General features: G+C 43.5%; 2 protein-coding genes and 1 long non-coding RNA gene across 15 annotated transcripts in view; 1 reads left to right on the top strand and 2 right to left on the bottom strand.

Moving 5' to 3' along the window:
• The window catches only part of LOC132449988 (syncytin-2-like), a 93820-nt gene that overhangs the window by 23898 nt on the left and 50875 nt on the right, over positions 1 to 19047 (bottom strand). The gene's annotated exons all lie outside the window — the stretch shown is intronic.
• LOC132449980 (NACHT, LRR and PYD domains-containing protein 12-like) overlaps positions 1 to 19047 on the bottom strand; it is a 36023-nt gene that overhangs the window by 11093 nt on the left and 5883 nt on the right. For all 12 annotated transcript variants that reach the window (XM_060041919.1, XM_060041917.1, XM_060041915.1 and 9 more), the window contains 2 exons: positions 4244 to 4313; positions 3835 to 4060 (listed from right to left, as the gene is read on the bottom strand). In XM_060041919.1, coding sequence (XP_059897902.1) covers positions 3835 to 4060; positions 4244 to 4313 — 296 coding nt within the window. The remainder of the gene's footprint in view (positions 1 to 3834; positions 4061 to 4243; positions 4314 to 19047) is intronic.
• Positions 9510 to 11662, top strand: LOC132449992 (uncharacterized). The gene is made up of 2 exons (XR_009523724.1): positions 9510 to 10745; positions 10812 to 11662. It is a non-coding gene; the product is annotated as an uncharacterized LOC132449992 (long non-coding RNA).

Genomic DNA, 19047 nt, shown 5'->3' on the forward strand with positions numbered 1-19047 from the left:
TGCAATAACTATTCCAGCCACAGATGGCAGAAACCTTTAGACAGGTGAGGAGGGCGGAGCCATTACGTCACACACGGCCACTTCACATAGGCCACGCCCACTTGATAGAAACCAGGACAGAGTTCAGATTGAGGGGACAGAGCTGATAGGCAGACCCGCGGAGAGACTCGGGCCTAAGCCCGGGTCTTGAAGTAGCTCACGGTATTTCACTCACAGGCGTTAGATACAATTCCCTCCCTTTTGCTTCATAGTTACCATACAAAATACTTTAACAAACAAAGTGAGTTAAAAGCGACCAAGGATTGGACTGCTTTCTTCAAAAAACTCGACACAGCTACGGTCGAAACGTTGTGTATCTAATACAATCACTGGAAGCAGAAGCGACAGTGTGCGGTTATACTTTTTCTTATTATCTGACAGACTCTTTACCCTGCACCTGTACAGAGTTGGATGTGCTTGCACTCTCTACTACTATCAGCGAGTTATAGCCATTAGGGATTTTCTGCCCATACACGGCATCAAAATTTGTATGTATGTGTATCATTTCTACATAGTTTTCTTCATGTCAGCACAACTGTCTTGTAGTCATGGTTACCAAACTAATCTGGCAGCAATCAGGATAATTTGCCTGTAGATGAGGATAATTTGTAGGCTAGCCTACTACTCAGATAAGTGAGTTATTTTATTGCAGTGTAAGTTAACATCTATGTACAATTTCCAGGACTGTTGTGGTAACAGCAGTTTGCTGTGTTTTTCCACCTCCTGGGTCTGCCACTCCTCCTGTCTGTCTCACTTCACACCTGGACCTATTCTGCAATCATGCTCACCTGGTCTTCATCTCCAATCAACTCCCCTTCATAAACCCTTGGATTCCCTGCTGTCGGTGCCAGATCGTACTACGCACTACTGTGGTAATGATACACGCCTGGCTCAAGTATTCGTGTTACCTCGCTCTCGCTCTCTCGTCTCTTGTTGTTTTTGACCACAACTCAACTCTGTTTTCCTCTGCCTGCAGTTATCCGGATCCTTCGCTCCAGTTCGCCTGCCTCGCTCCTTCCCCGGCTACCTCATCCAATACCTGCCTCCCCGCCTCGTTCAATAAACCCTTTTTCTTCAATTCAACTTCGTCTCCGTCTGCTCTTGGGTTCAGCATCGTTTAACCATAACAGAACGATCTGGCCAAGATGGACCCAGCGGACATTGACAGCATCCGCGGAGCTCTCGCCGCCCAAGGCGCTCAGGTTGCTGAGCACAGCAACGCTAAGATCGCTTTCGTTATTGGGTCACTTAAGGGCAATGCATTAGCATGGGCTTCAGCTTTATGGGAAAGTGATTCCCCAGTTAATGAAAACTTTGACCTTTTTGTAGCTGAATTGAGGAAGGTTTTTGATCACCCAGTGGAGGGAGGGGACTTTGCCAAGCGGCTTATTTCCTTGCGTCAGGGCTCCCGTAGCGTAGCCGAGTTCTCCGTCGAGTTCAGGACCTATGCAGCCAGGTCGGGCTGGAACGACAAGTCTCTACGTGGGCTTTTTATTTCCGGTCTCTGTGAGTCAATTAAAGATGAGCTGGCTACTAGGGAGGAGGCCGACACTCCCGACGAATTAATCTCCCTTTCCATTCGGCTGGATAATCGCCTACGTGAGCGGTGTAGGGAGAGGACAGGCAGTTCCGTGCCTGTCCTCGCTGCTTCACGTTTTCCACACTTCCCGAGAGCTGCTCTCTCTGCCCCCGTGACACGTGCTGTCACTGAAGAGGAGCCCATGCAGCTGGGGCGCACTCGTCTCACCCAAGCGGAGCGGTTTCATCGGATTAGGACCGGAGTGTGTCTGTACTGTGCCCTGCCCGGGCATCTCATCTCCACCTGTCCGTCACTGCCAAAAGACCGGGCTCAGCAGTGAGACTCGGGGCCCTGCTGAGCCACGCCCCCTCCGTCCCCGTTCCTCTCTCTTCACGCTCGCTGCTGGATGCCACTCTTCTGTTCCTCGGTCGTCCCCTTCCAGTATCGGCCCTTGTGGATTCGGGAGCGGATGAGAACTTCATCGACGCCGGTTTCGCATCTCAGGTTGGCATCATTTTAGAACAGTTACCCTCTCCCCTAAATGCTAACGCCTTAGATGGCCGCCACCTGGCCCTTATTACTCATCGTACTAAGCCCCTTGAATTAATTGTTTCTGGTAATCACCATGAAACACTTCAGTTTCATGTCATCCGGTCTCCCCTTACTCCCCTGGTCCTGGGTCACCCCTGGCTCAAGCGGCACAACCCCCATTTCGACTGGTCTTCTGGCAAGGTGGTGAATTGGAGCACTTTCTGTCATTCCACCTGCCTTCAGTCTGCCCTGTCTCCAGCAGAGGGAGGTGTTTCCTCGCCTCATGTACCCCGACCTCTCCTTGGTTCCCCCAACCTATCATGACCTAGGAGAGGTGTTTAGCAAGTGTCGTGCGCTCACCCTGCCTCCTCATCGCCCCTATGACTGCCCCATTGATCTCCTCCCCGGCGCCCCTTTGCCCAGTAGTCGCCTGCATAACTTGTCCCGTCCTGAGAGGGAGGCCATGGAGAAGTACACCAAGGAGTTTCTTTCGGCCGGCATCATAAGACCCTCCTCTTCTCCTGTTGGTGCAGGTTTCTTTTTTGTCTCCAAGAAGGACAAGTCTCTTCGTCCATGCATCGACTTCAGGGGACTCAACAACATCACAATCAAGAACAAGTATGCCCTACCCCTCATCAGTTCCGCATTCGAGCCACTGCAGGGCGCTACAGTCTTCTCGAAATTGGACCTACGCAATGCCTACCACCTGGTGCGTATCCGTGAAGGGGATGAGTGGAAGACTGCTTTTAACACCCCCCTCGGCCACTTTGAATACCTTGTCATGCCCTTCGGTCTCACTAATGCCCCTGCCGTGTTTCAGAACCTTGTAAACGACGTCCTCCGGGACTTTCTCAACCGCTCAGTTTTTGTCTATATAGACGACATACTTATTTTTTCTCGCAACCAGGAGGAGCACTGCCAGCATGTCCGACAAGTTCTTCAGCGGCTGTTGGAGAACAAACTATATGTGAAGGCCGAGAAGTGCGAGTTCAGTGTCACCTCTGTATCCTTCCTTGGGTTCATCATAGAGAGCGGACAAGTGAGGACCTGTCCTGAGAAGGTCAGTGCTGTGACAGACTGGCCCATTCCCAATTCTCGCAAGAAAGAGCAAAGCGAAATTTTTATATTGAATATTCATGAGAACAGCGATCCAATCAGAGCAACGCTCATTAATACATCAATATTCATGAGAGAGTCGTCTTTTCTACCAGGTTTTTCAGACATGCTAGAATAGCTTGAAATTAGATATCCAAGACATTACCAACACAAACAATGTTACAAACTCGATCAAAGGACATCAAGGATTATAAAAAAAATGAATGAAATGGGTGTGGCATGGGATCTTTAACATTCTTTAACCTGATGGACGCACGATAACCTTTCATATCTGGATCAAACCATTTAACTTCATACCCCACAATAACACTGCATATGTGGATCAAATCATTTAACCTGATACTCCCACGATAACCCTACATATCTGGAACAAACCATTTAACCTGATCGACCCACAATAACCGTTCATATCTGGATCAAACCATTAAACCCCCAAGAAGAAAGGTATCTCCACATTGATGAATAATAAATGAAGAAATCTCTTAACACTAAATTTGATTATGTAAATTAGTCCGAACAGAACAAATAAGAGTCTCATACCACTCTTTAAAACATACATTTTCATTCTTTTTTATCTTCTGCGCTTCAAAATAAAAGTCTCCTCTGTCTTCAAAATAAGAGTCTCTTACCCCCCCACAGTGTGTCGGCCAGTTCCTCCTGGTTCATCTCCATCAGGCAGAGCTTTGTGATCTCCACCACTCCCTGTATGGCGCGCCTCCTCTGCTCCTCGTTCTTACCATCCACCTCCTCCTCCTCCCTCTGACTCTCTGAGCATTGTGGGTAATCTGAGAAGAGATCTCTCCAGAGCTTCTTCAGCTCCTTGTCTAGGAAAGCTTGTGCGTTCTTCTCAGCCCTCTGGAACAGAACAAACATCAAGGAGAACTTTACTCTGAACTCACTGAGGACATCAGAAGCATCTGTCCTGGATTCCTGTCCCGCTGGTCTAAAGAGGGAAGCCTGGAGACGATGAGCACCACAAGGGATGCTTTCTAATGATCATGTAGAGCTGAAGTCAGATGTCTTGTTGGAAATACACACCATGATCAGCTCTCTTTGATGCTGCTGTACAGACTGAGCACTGGTAACCTTTGACCTCTGGTGGGGTTGTCTGTGGAGAGAACACACACACAGTAAACATAAAAAAAAACAGAGAGAGAGAGAGAGAGAATATTAATGTTTATAATTATACTGTGCAAGTATTCTGTGTAATTGTATTTATTTAGTTATTATTCTACTTTTTTTTACCTTTATTTTTATCTTTTTTATGTATTTTGTATTTTTGTTTTTTATCACTGAATTTCTCTTTCGCTTTGCTGCAATAACAAGTGATTCCCCCGTGTGGGATTCATTGAGTTGGCTTTGTGTGTGTGTGTGTGTGTGTGTGTGTGTGTGTGTGTGTGTGTGTGTGTGTGTGTGTGTGTGTGTGTGTGTGTGTGTGTGTGTGTGTTATGTGCAAGTCTGCTCCATTCTTTTGCAGTTCTCCTGGAGCTCCTCCTTCAGCCCCTCCTCCTCCTGATTACCTGGCACCTGCTGTTGCCTATAAAGCCTGGGAGGCTTTATTGGCTCTCTCTCTAGCCAGGGCCAGCAGCACGGTTCCCATTCACCAGTCTGTGTAACCTTTAGTGCCAATAAACCCGGTTTTCTTATACCTAATCCTTGTTTGTCGACTATATGTTACTCCCCTCGAGCCGGGTCGTAACATATTGGGGGCTCGTCCGGGATCAATCTGGATCAGTTTTGCAGAGTTAAATATTTCAAATTTCCCCCTAGACAGAGTAACCTGGTATGTTTTGGTGGTGTTTGGCAGTGTGGCTATGAGCAGTTTTTTTTTCATGGTGAGTATTGAATCTGAGTGCTATGATTTTAAGTTGTGAGTGATCCCCCCTGGTTAGTTAGGGAGTGTACCAGCTGGGCGGAGCAATCTGTCTTTCCATCGGTACACTATTTGTTATTTTGCCTTCTTTATTTTCGAGGTAATCCTGGGTGGAGACGTGTTCTCTGGTGGGGGCGAGCATTTCAGGGCCTTGGCCACATGGCTGAGGTTGACTGAGCTTTGTTTTAAAGAAGCCTCGAGCCCGGCACGCCTCAGAAGACCATTAGGGTTAGTTAAAGTTAGGCAGATACCAGGGGGCTTGCTTAGTTGATCATTTGCACTCGGAGGCTTGCTCACTGTGCTCAGCAGTGGTTGGTGTATTTGGTTATTTTTGCTTGGTGATTGAAGTTGTCTAGTATGGCGGCTATAGATGACTTTATTAGTGCACCCTCGGAGGAGTTGCTAGGTCAGCTCACTAAAGAACAGCTCCTTAGTCTTGCCAGTCATTATGACATTGAGATTGCCAGTAGTGATAAACGTCTTAAAGAGAGTGTAAGGGAAGCACTTAAGGCAGGCCTAGCAGAAGAAGGCATCCTGAGGACGTCGGCTCTACCAGCATACCAGCATCAACTTGTTCTTCCTCAAATGTCAGATGCTGTGCTGGAGTTCAGGTTGAAGGAGTTGGCGTTCCGAGAGTTAGAACTAGAGGATAAAGAAAAAGAGCGTATCCTTAAGGAAAGACAAATGCACCTAGAGCATGAGCGTTTCTTGAAAGAGCTTGAATTTAAGCATGCTGCTTTGAGCTCATCCAGTTCTGCCTCGGCTCAGTTTAGCGTAGCAAGAAACATCAGACTAGTACCTCCATTCGCTGAGAAAAATGTTGAGCGGTATTTCGCTCATTTTGAACGAGTGGCTACTGTTTCGGACTGGCCAATACATGCCTGGACATCGCTTTTGCAAAGCGTTCTGGTGGGAAAAGCACAAGACGCGTACGCTTCTTTAAACATTGAGGATGTCAAGGATTATGAAAAAGTTAAAGGTGCCATACTAAGAACTTATGAGCTCGTTCCTGAGGCGTACCGCCAGCGTTTTAGAGGCCTCAGTAAGTTGGATGAACAAACTTATGTTGAGTTTGCAAGAGAAAAGGAGATCAGTTTTAGTTCTTGGTGCAAGTCACAGAAGGCGGAAACTAAGGAGGATCTTAGACAATTAGTTCTGCTGGAGGATTTTAAAAATTGTCTGCCTGTTGCTGTGTGCACTTATCTCAATCAGCAAGAAGTGTCCACTCTTGTTGAGGCTGCTGTTCTAGCAGACAAGTTTGTGCTGACGCTCAAAGTGAACTTTGATAGCGACCAGGGTGAGCGAAGGGGAAGGACTGGTTTTGACAGATCTCGGTTTCCAACCACTTCCTCCACCTGCTCAAAGACTCCTCCTACCGTTTCTACAGCTTTCGTTAGAAGATCGGCTAATGTGAGTACTCCGTTGGAGAGGACTTGTTTTTATTGCAAAAAAAGTGGTCACTTTATTGCTGATTGCCCTGTCTTGGGTAAAAAACAAGAGTCTTATAAGCCTGTTGCCTTAGTAAAAACTGTGAGCAATTGTGCTGTCGACCAAACCATGGACCAACCCGCTCAAAAGAGTGAGCTGCCTGGTTCTTCGTCTTTTCTTATGGATGGTTGTGTCTCCCTTATCACTGATCCTTCAACCAAGCAACCGATTAAGATCTGGAGAGATAGTGGAGCTTTTCAGTCCTTGATTCTCCAGGACCTCCTACCGTTTTCTGAGCAGTCTAAGTTGGGTTCCAGTGTCCTCATACAAGGGTTTGGGGGGGGGTATCTGTCTCTGCCGATGCATAACCTTACCCTTGAAACGGGACTTGTTTCTGGGGAAGTAGCTGTAGCGGTTTGTTCGAGCATTCCCATTAAAGGGGTGTCCTTCATCTTGGGAAATGACCTAGCCGGTGGTAGGATGCTTGCGGCTCCTGAGGTTGTCCCCTTTCCTGTTGTGTCGAAACGCCCAGATGATCTTGAGAAGCAATTCCCAGAAGCATTCCCTGTCTGTGTTACTACCCGTGCCATGTCAGAGAAGAAGAAGCCAGACAAAGAAGCTGATTCTGATATCGCACTGTTTGACACATTTTTGGCGAAGGGTGACGTGTTGGGATTTGGAAAAGTGTTTCCCTCGTGTGACGAGCTCAAGTGTGAGCAGGGGAGAGATTCAACATTGTCTTCACTTTTTGACAAGGTTGTGCCTGAGGATGAGATGACAGCTGTGTCTTGTTGCTATTTTGTGGACAATGGTGTGTTAATGAGGAAGTGGACTTCTCCGACACTGTCCTGTCATGATGATTGGAGTAGTGTGTTTCAAGTTGTAGTGCCGAGTGTCTATCGACAGGATGTCTTGCAGTTGGCTCATGATCATTGCCTGGCCGGTCATATGGGGATTAGGAAAACTTTAGACAGAGTGATGATACATTTCTTTTGGCCTGGTGTGAAGTCTGATGTTGCTGAGCACTGTAGAACATGTCATGTGTGCCAAGTTATTGGTAAGCCCAACCAGAGGATTCCCCCAGCTCCTTTACATCCTATCCCTGCCATAGGAGAGCCCTTTGAGCGTATCCTGATTGATTGTGTTGGTCCCCTTCCTCGTACCAAGTCAGGTAACCAGTACCTATTGACGATCATGTGTACAGCTACCCGGTTTCCTGAAGCGATCCCTCTCCGTAGAATCACCGCTTCAGCTATTTCCAAGGCTCTCATCAAGTTCTTCACAGTGTTTGGCCTGCCAAGAATTATCCAGTCCGACCAGGGTTCGAATTTTATGGTGCTATCGAGCACCAGACTTCATCTGCTTATCATCCCGAGAGTCAAGGAGCCCTTGAGCGGTTTCATCAGACCCTAAAGACCATGCTACGAGCCTACTGTAAGGAGTTTGAGAGAGATTGGGATGAGGGAACCCCTTTGCTCCTCTTTGCGGCTAGAGAGGTCACTCAAGAGTCCCTTGGCTTTAGTCCGGCTGAACTGGTGTTCGGCCATACTGTGAGGGGCCCTTTGAAACTTTTGAAAGAAAGATGGTTGGCAAACCAGTCCCCCTCGACAAACTTGTTAGACTTTGTTTGTCATTTTAGGTCAAAACTGAACAAGGCGTGTGAGCTGGCGAGGCAGAACTTGGGGGAAGCCCAAGAACGGATGAAGGGGTGGTACGACCGAAGTGCAAAGCATCGAGTATTCTCCCCTGGCGAAAAGGTGTTGGTGCTGTTGCCAATTCTGGGGTCTGCGTTGCAGGCTCGATTTAGCGGTCCATATGTGGTTGAGCGTCGGGTGGGTGAGCTGGATTACTTGATAAAGACTCCAGAGCGAAAGCGTAAAACGCGTCTCTGTCATGTTAACCTTTTGAAAAAGTACTGTGAGAGGAGCCAGGCTGGGCTCTCAGGGGTGAGGGCAGTTGCTGGGGTGAAGACAGCTGCTGTGCTGAGCACTTCGATTCCTGTGGGTGAAAAGGACATTGATGGTGTTGTTGAACGTGGGGTCTCTTGCGCTAGGCTCCCAAACTCAGAAATTGTCGCAGATTTGGAGGTCCATCTGTCTTATCTCGATTCACCGCATCGGTCCGACGTTACTGAGGCTATTCGTAAATATCCTGCCCTGTTCTCTGATGTGCCTACTTGTACCAATGTTCTCCAGCATGACATTGATGTCGGGGATGCTGCACCTATTAGGCAACACCCTTATAGGGTAAATCCTGAGAAACGGCAGCTGATGAGTAAAGAGGTGGATTACATGTTGCAGCATGGCATTGCAGAACCTAGTGCTAGCCCGTGGAGCTCCCCGTGTTTGCTGGTTGATAAGTCAGATCGCACACCTCGATTTTGTACTGATCTTCGCAAGGTAAACTCTGTCACAAAGCCGGATTGCTATCCTCTTCCCCGTCTAGATGATTGCATTGACAGAGTAGGGTCTGCAGCTTTTGTCACTAAGTTAGACCTCCTGAAAGGCTACTGGCAGGTCCCTCTTACTCAGAGGGCTCGTGAAATCTCTGCCTTTGTGACTCCAGATGATTTTTGTCAGTATAGAGTTATGGCTTTTGGAATGCGGAATGCACCTGCCACATTCCAGCGTCTCGTTAACCTGGTGTTGAAAGGGGTTGCAGGTTGTGAAGCATACCTTGACGACATAGTTATTTATAGCTCCTCCTGGTCTCGGCACATAGCTCAGGTGGAGGAGGTATTTGGTAGGCTGGCTGCTGCCAATTTGACGGTGAACCTTGCCAAGTGTGAGTTTGGTCAGGCCACTGTGGCGTATCTAGGGAAGGTTGTTGGGCGGGGGGTAGTCTGTCCTATCGGCGCTAAAGTAGAGGCCATCTGCTGCTTTGGCGTTCCTACTTCTCGGGTCGAGCTGAAACGGTTTCTTGGCATGGCAGGCTACTACCGAAGTTTTTGTAAGAATTTTGCTACTGCGGCTGCCCCCTTGACTAGTTTACTTAGCCCAAAGGTCCACTTTGTTTGGACAGAGATGTGTCAGTTGGCATTTGAGAACCTGAAGGCCCTGTTGGTCAGTGCCCCAGTCCTGGCTGCCCCTGACTTTAACAAGCCATTTAAACTGGCTGTCGATGCTAGTGATGCTGGGGTAGGTGCTGCCCTACTTCAGGACGACTCATCAGGTGTTGAACATCCCGTTTGTTATTTTTCGAGAAAATTTGACATTCATCAGAAGCATTACTCTACCATCGAGAAAGAGGCCTTGGCCCTTATTTCTGCTCTGGACCACTTCGAGGTGTATGTCTCTTCCAGTCAGGTCCTGGTGGTCTACACGGACCATAACCCACTTGTGTTCCTCAGCAGAATGAGGAACTCCAACCACCGGCTGATGCGATGGAGTTTGTTCCTTCAGGGCTTCAACCTGGAGATAAAGCACATTCGGGGAAGGGACAATGTACTCGCTGATGCCCTTTCAAGATCATGAGTGTCCAAAAGCATCGGTGGTATAGGTTTTCATTTGTTTTGTTGTTTTTGGTTTGTGTAACTTGGCGGTTGCCTAGAGCAACCGTTTTAAGGGGGGGGGTGTTATGTGCAAGTCTGCTCCATTCTTTTGCAGTTCTCCTGGAGCTCCTCCTTCAGCCCCTCCTCCTCCTGATTACCTGGCACCTGCTGTTGCCTATAAAGCCTGGGAGGCTTTATTGGCTCTCTCTCTAGCCAGGGCCAGCAGCACGGTTCCCATTCACCAGTCTGTGTAACCTTTAGTGCCAATAAACCCGGTTTTCTTATACCTAATCCTTGTTTGTCGACTATATGTTACTCCCCTCGAGCCGGGTCGTAACAGTGTGTGTGTGTGTGTGTGTGTGTGTGTACTCGCCTAACTATCCAACAGTGGACTTCGGTGTCGTAACACCTTCACCAACAGGGGACCTCCGAGCCAAGAGGGGACATTTTTCAGGTCCCCTTTTGGTCATGCCTTAAATCAACCTAAAAACATGCCTAAAATATTTTGACGCATTTTCTCAACTTTCGCCAAGAGGGGACCTGAAAGTGTGTGAGTGTTTAGTCCATACTCTATAGCGCCTCTGCTGGCCAGAGCTTGATTTTCAACGACCAATCCACACACGTCGCTTCAAACACTCCTCTATTGTGTGAACGACCTGCAGCCATTCACACGTCTGTCAGAGTGTAGAGGGCTGTTAAACAGACTACTTAGTAAAGTCTCTTCAAACATGCAATCACGAAGAAAACCAGTCTCTTGAAACATGCAAACAACAAACAAACATAGTGTATTTTTCTAACAAAATGTAACTGCTCAGCTTTAAAAGTTCCATACTTTTTTTGTATGTAATGACAGGGGTCCACTGTTGGATAGCATGGAGCGACATTCACACTCCTGCTTTTATGAAAAGAGGAATTAACTATATATACTGTAAGGGAAAGATAGAGATCTCAACTGATGTAATAATTTGTCAAACTTGATTTGTTAGTGTGTTTTTAGGAATAGAATAGTCTAACAAAAACCTATCTATTCATTTGTATCAATAAAAATGATTAATAAATACAATTAAAATACAACATAAGGGTCTAGACCTTTGAAATTGTTCGATCCCCAAATAAGCCTTAATTTACCATTTTACAATGTACTTCAGTCCCCAATCTATTTTTAAAGAAATGCATTTGAATTGTTGATTTGCATCACAGAAAGTGGTCCACACTTGTACTGTATGGAATGACAGGGGTCCACTGTTGGCTGATACATGATGACAGAAGTTCCCTCTTAGATAGCATAGAGTGACATTCACACTCCAACATGGATGAGTAAAAAAATAAATAAGCTAAATGGATAGTTCTTAAGAGGTAATAACAATCTAAATATGATATATATATATATATATATATTCAAATATATATATATTCAAATATATATGTATACATATATATTGCGTTATTTTGCAAGTAAAGTTGCCCCAACAATGTTGTAATTGTGGCTTGTCATGAACCCAAATTTCTAAACTTAATAAAGTTTTTATTTCTTTACAACTAGAAACTTGTGTGCTTAGTCTACGGTTAAAGGAATGTATTTTATCTGTTGATTTGCATAACATAAGTTTTTCTAATGACAGGGGTCCACTGTTGGCTAGGACAAAATGACACAAGTCCCTTCTTAGATAGCATGGAGCGACATTCACACTCCTGCTTTTATGAAAAGAGGAATTAACTATATATACTGTAAGGGGAAGATAGTAATCTCAACTAATGTAATAATAATTTGTCAAACTTGATTTGTTAGTGTGTTTTTAGGAACAGAATAGTCTAACAAAAACCTATCTATTCATTTGTATCAATAAAAATGATTAACAAATAAAATTAAAATACAACATAAGGGTCTAGACCTTTGAAATTGTTCAATCCCCAAATAAGCCTTAATTTACCATTTTACAATGTACTTCAGTCCCCAATCTATTTTTAAAGAAATGCATTTGAATTGTTGATTTGCATCACAGAAAATGGTCCACACTTGTACTGTATGGAATGACAGGGGTCCACTGTTGGCTGATACATAATGACAGAAGTTCCCTCTTAGATAGCATAGAGTGACATTCACACTCTAACATGGATGAGTAAAATAGTAAATAAGCAAAATGGATAGTTCTTAAGAGATAATAACAATCAGAATATGATATATTTAGATTGTTATTATGATATATTTATATTGGCTATTACAAAATGACACAAGTCCCTTCTTAGATAGCACGGAGCGACATTCACACTCCTGCTTTTATGAAAGAGGAAATAACTATATATACTCAATGTTACTATGTTTTTGTAACAGAATCTTAGGGCTCAGCTTTAATGGATTGCTTAACCATTGTCAAGTATGAAACTGTATTAAATAAAGGGCTACCCAGGAGGCAAAGAACCAGTCAGCTAGAGGATGGCTAAATAATCATTCATGTCTCTCTACATATTTTTAAGAACAGTTGAGTGACCAGCAACCATGCGCTTCACAGATCCTAACTTTAAGCTTAAATTGTGGTGAGTGCTGCCTCTGAGAAGTGAGAAACTTAGAGCGGGGGAGGGTTGTTGCTCTCGTCTCGTATCGTGATGGGGGATGGTTACCTGAGTTGACGATGGTTGCTAGGCCTTTCTACAGTGAGTTTCAAGGTTGCTAACTTGCCTCTTGCCTCCATCTTTATTCTAGATTCTATCAAACTAGGCGGATTATTCTTTTGAATTCTAATAAATTGCTCTGATCATAATAAAATACTAATTTAACTATAGAGATACAGTAGGATTTTGTTAATATACCATTTCTTCACCACATTATATACCGCTTTTAGGGAGGGGGGGATGTGGAATGGATTTACATACTTTATGCTACTTAAGGGTGCACTCACACCTTGCTCAACTGGCCCCATTGTTCTCTGGCCTGCACTCACACCAGGCACGGCGTTATGGGTGGGCCTGACGGACCCAGGCCCACCCACTGTTCAACAGGCCCACCCAAAACTTTTCTTAAAAAGATAAAAAATAAAATAATATATATTATATATTTAATTTATTGCACAGTTCTTTTCAATGCTGTGGAATGAAAGCGTCAAGGGAAGTGTTTTTGCCTCTGAATCACGTCTTTGATATCACTCCGCATGTCAGGTATTCATAAACCCCAGTGTATTCGGTTGCTAAGCAACGTAAACGTCTTATGCAGACTATTTCTCTGCTAATCAACGCTACGAATAGTAATTATAAAAAGACAGACCTTGTGAAGTTCTTTTTTTGCATTGGCAATATAGCCTTTAACTTCACGTCTAATAGCCTCCAGTCCATCACCGCATCAGCGACAGACACGATTGATTTGATCGAGAACCTCAAACAAGAACTGACAGACATGTGCTCAGGTGACTGTGCGTTCTTAAACATGTTGGCAACAACAAATAAGATGATGGAGGATCATGATGTCAACAACTGGGATGTACCCAGTTTGCCCTCCCGCTCAAGAAATCTCCCAGGCCGATTTGAGGGAAGTATCTTCACATGCACGTTGGGGAAATCGACAAGAGTGAGGAGTGACAGTGACCTGCGCAACATTTCCAACGCGCTAATAGGCTGCCAGCTTAATGAACTGAACAACCGATTCCACAGTGACACCTATGGGCTCATGTCATCTGCAGCAATCCTGATGTCCCCATCCTCGATATAAATGACACCACTTTGGCTACTAAAGCGAACTCTCTCAATGATACAGGAAAGCGCTAGATAACCATATCAGAGTCGGAGCTCGCAGTGTTTGTGCAACTCAGAGAGAAGGAAAAAAGAGGAGAACATCTCAAAAGTATTCTTGAAGTGATGGACATATGCAATGAGGACGTTTTCCCGAATATCCATGCTTTCAAGCTCTGATCACACAATGACATCCTGTTTAGTTGAACGCGTCTTTTCCAGTGTCAACCGAATTAAAACAGCAAATAGGAGCACCATGCTTACAACTCGCCTTAAGTCCCTCTGTCTGTTGACATTTGAGAGACAGCTTACAGTAACTCTCGACTTCGATGAAAACATTGACATTTTCAAGAGCGAACCCCGCCGATTACTCCTGTAAATGAATTAATACATTTTCTTCTCATGCTCTCTCTTCTTCCCATGCCTATCTATTTTCATGTTTGGCAATCTTTTAATCCTGCCTGTTGGCGCAAAACTACCCAGTTATTATTTTGATGTTCTGCCCTTAAGGATATTGTTAGTTTGCCTGATAAGTTAAAGGCTTCTGAAAGGCTTTGTTTTTGAAATGCAGCAAAATAAATGTTGATATTGATGCTTGCTCTGATTTGCGTTAAAGGGCTGTTAACCTTCTGACCTCGGATGACCGTGAATTTGCGGTAGACTATTGTAGTTATTATCTCGTAGTAGCCTAAATTTGAATGCATGTTCCGTATAATAAGCCCAGCCAGTCTGTTGCGATGTCGAAATATTGTTGAAAACTTAAACAATTCAACAGAATTACGAAATAGTCGGCCTCATGTTATACAAGCAGAACTAAACTACGAGGGAAATATTCGATTCCTGACTACTTTTACAGTCTATCTATAGGCCTTAGGTCTATAAAGTGACATGCTAAAGCATGATGCGTAATTGAGATTCCAAAAGCGCTCTTCTTTGTTCATACCAACGTGAGCTGGATGACGTAGTCCTTGCGAGACTCTTCTTTCTTTATAGGTCCATGCCCTTCTTCCCCACAACAATCATTTTAAACAATGGCGGCAAGGGGTTCACGAGTGGGTTTACGTTGGTGCGATAGTGAAGTCGAGTGTTTACTTGAAATTTGGGCCGACGACAGCACTCAGTCGCAGCTGGACACCACGCTTGGTGATGACGTATTTATCGTATTACGACGTGATGACGTATGTATGAAGGAGCAATCGTGCCCAGGCCACGGCCTTTGGGAGCAGTGTGACCACGGGCCAGCGGGGGGAGGGGGGAAGGGGGGGAATCTTGCTGAATCTTCCTGCAGCAAGGAACAGGCAAACGGCCCTAGTGTGAGTGGCCCCTGAGAAGTGAGAGACGGGGGAGGGTTGTTGCTCTTGTCTCGTATCGTGATGGGGGGATGGTTACCTGAGTTGACGATGGTCGCTAGGCCTTTCTACAGTGAGTTTCAAGGTTGCTAACTTTTCTCTGGCAATGCAAGTGCAGACAGGTTGGCTTCCAGTTTTATTCTAGATACTATCAAACTAGCAGGTTTATTATTTTGAATTCGAATAAATTGCTCTGATCATAATAAAATACTAATTTAACTATAGAGATACAGTAGGATTTTGTTACTATACCATTTTGTTTCAAATCGCCACATTATATACTGCTTTAGGGAGGGGGGGGGGGGGGATGTGGAATGTATTTACATACTTTATGCTACTTAGGGTGCACTCACACCAACGCCGTTGGCAGTTTTCATTCCTAACTGGCTCAACTGGCCCCATTGTTCTCTGGCCTGCACTCACACTAGGCCAGGGGTCTTCAATTAAAATTGAACAAGGTCCAGTTACTAAAAATTCCTTCTAAGAAAGGTCCGAACCTACCACGTCCTAATAGCCTTCTTTTGTGTAATACAATCAACACGGCATATTACCTTATATTTTCAGATGTATTTATTTTCAATTTCCAAATAGCTTACTTTTAACCATGAAAAACTACTAAGTCAAAGTAACGCATATTAACATTGAAAAGTAAACAAAACAGGTACATTAGGCCTGCAATTCAAGTAAACATAAAAAGTGCATAAGGCCTACATGTGAAGTAAGCAGAACAGGAACACCAGGCCTTCATTTCAAATAAACACAAAAAGAGCATTAGGCCTTCAAGTAAGCAAAACAGTGTCTCAAGTGGTGTTAGACCCAACAGGTCCTCACAGATCTTTCTTGTCTTGATGAAACAATCGCACATAAACCAAAAGCTGGGCATTATCCCTTACATCTGAAGACTCATCAATGGCTAAGGATGGGGCACTATGAACAGCCGCATGAAGCTGTGACAGTGCGTCATCTGATAACATTTCGGATTTTCTGGTTGTCGTTGCAGCTCACATTGGGATTTGCTTTATTTTTTCACACAATTCATCCCTTTGTTTACCTTCAAATAACGTCTCGGCAGCGGCGTTCAAGCACTCCTTCACAACAGTCGTGTGAAGGAGTGCTTGATAAACAGTCAATTTATCACGGTTCAATCAATCAACAATCGCTGTTCCCTGCACTTGAACCGCCTTAAAGCTATCATCTGTCTTTTTGATGGAGTTACCTACAGCATATGTCAGAACCTGCACAATAGTATACAGACCATCAAAGAAAGTTTGATGTGTTGAATTTTGTTTTTAACTTTGTGCTGTTAAACAGAAAAGATGGTCCCCACTTGGATTGTACAGAATGACAGAAGTCCCCTCTTTGCCTGTACAAAATGATACTGGTCCCCTGTTCATTGGTATGGAGCGACACTTACACTCCAGCATTTATGTATTCATCAGGGTAGAAAAAAATTGTTAACTGCTTTCTCTATAGTACAAAATAAGTAATTTGCCATAGAGCCTTTACACAGTTCCTCCATAGTTCATAAGACATTTTGTCCTGAGAAAAAAAAACGTATACATAACAGGGCTAACTAGGGCTGTCAATCAATTCAAATATTTTATCGTGATTAATCGCATTATTGTCCATATTTAACTTGCAAATTGCCTATTAATTGCACATTTTTTAACCATTCTAAATATATCTTAAAAGATGATTACTGATTATTGATGAGGATTACATTTATTCTTTTCCACACTGCAGCAGGAGTGTGAGGGTCGCCCCTTACCATTTAACAGGGGACTTCTGTCATTGGATTGTACATGTTGTACAATCCAAGTGGGGACCATCTTTTCATATTTTAGAGCACAATGTTTGTCTGTTCTTTGAATGTGAACTTATGTAAGGGACAGTTTTTTCTAAATTATATTTTTCCACAATATCATGACTTCAGTTTTAACTACCACAATTTATCACGGTTCAATCAAGCAACAATCGCTGTTCCCTGCACTTGAACATCCTTAAAGCTATCACCTGTCTTTTTGATGGAGTTATCTACAGCATATGTCGGAACCTGCACAATAGTATACAGACCATTCCAGAAAGTTTACAGTTTTTCTCAGTCGCTTTGGTTAATTTCTCAGATCAGAATTGAAATTCTCAAAACTACCTGTTCAATTTTCACATCAGTGTGTCACTTGTGCACATGAAAAAAACAGTTTCTCATTTATTTGAAAACGTTGCGAATGCTTTGGTACATCCATGCACATGATTATGTACAATTCTCTGCTCTTTCCTACATTATCAATTGCTTATGTTATGTTGATCAAAATGTATTGCAATGGTCTCTATGGAAGAGTCTCACCCCCACAACATTTAGGTATTAGTTCATTGCATAAGTCTTTGCATGCAAAATGGTTGAACAAGTTGTCATAATATGTCAAACATATTTCTATACATTTCTATACACTGGCCTTAGACTCTTTTTTTTGTTCTTTTTTCTAAATCTATCCTGAATTGGTCAATTGCTACCAGTTGAATCTTGCCTTTCTCTAAAGAAGGGAAATGTGTAAAGTGTTAGTTCAACCAACGATCAACCAATAGCTCAAAGGTGCATCTCCTGAACCGTGAACTGGCAAGTATATAGCTGGAGCACAACACAATGTTACAGTAAATTGTCTGAGAATTTGTGGCCCAACACACAGGAACGTCAGGAGTTGTAGGATGACTGCACTGTAATTCCGACAGCAATGCATGTACAGTTTTCCCTAAGGAGATTTTCCTATGTTCACATTTCTAGCAATGACATGGTCTGTCAACAAATTGCAGTACAAACAGTCAAAGCGTAAATGTGAATCTTGTCCAGTCTCTTGCAATCAATCTCCCACATACACTAAGGTGTAACTTACAATTTACAATAATTGTCTTCAAAACTTTAGCCATAGTTTACATCAGATTATCCCTCAAGAGTACACTGTTATATTGACAACATGACTAAGCAATTTGACTGTCTTATCCGTAGACAATGACGCAAGGACTTGTCATTCTGATGGCACTGACATGTTCATTGAACTTTTGAGAGATGAGCTAAGGATTTTGAGCAAGAGACTGGCTTTTGCAGGTAATCCATGGTGTTTTGCTATTTGAACGCATTGTTTTGAGAAATGCACTTACTGCTTTGCAAATTTCATTTCTGATCTGAGAAATGTACCAAAGCGACTGAGAAAAACTGTAATGTGTAGAATTTTGTTTTTAAATTTGTGCTGTTAAACAGAAAAGATGGTCCCCACTTGGAATGTACAGAATGACAGAAGTCCCCTCTTTGCCTGTACAAAATGACACTGGTCCCCTGTTAAATGGTATGGAGCGACACTTACACTCCAGCATTTATGTATACATATGGGTTGGAAAAAAATGGTTAACTGCTTTCTCTATCGCAAAAAAATAAATAATTTGGACAGTTTAGACAGTTCTTCCATAGTTCAAAAGAGACATTTTGTCATGAGATAAAAAACGTTTATATAACAGGGCTAACTAGGGCTGTCAATTAATTAAAATATTTAATCGTGATTAATCGCATTATTGTCCATATTTAACTTGCAAATTGCAAATTAATCGCACATTTTTTAACCCTTCTAAATATATCTTAAAAGATGATCATAGATTATTGATGAGGATTACATTTTTTCTTTTCCACACTTCATGAATAGATACATGCAGGAGTGTGAGGGTCGCCCCTTACCATTTAACAGGGGACTTCTGTCATGTTTTATAATCCAAGTGGGGACCATCTTTTATATTTTAGAGCACAAAGTTTGTCTGTTCTTTGAATGTGAATTTATGTATGGGACAGTTTTTTCTAGATTATATTTTCCCACAATAACATGACTTCAGTTTTAACTACCACAATTTATCACAGTTCAATCAATCAACAATCGCTGTTCCCTGCACTTGAACCGTCTTAAAGCTATCATCTGTCTTTTTGATGGAGTTACCTACAGCA

This window comes from Gadus macrocephalus, chromosome 21 (genome assembly GCF_031168955.1).
Source record: "Gadus macrocephalus chromosome 21, ASM3116895v1".
Lineage (NCBI taxonomy): Eukaryota > Metazoa > Chordata > Actinopteri > Gadiformes > Gadidae > Gadus > Gadus macrocephalus.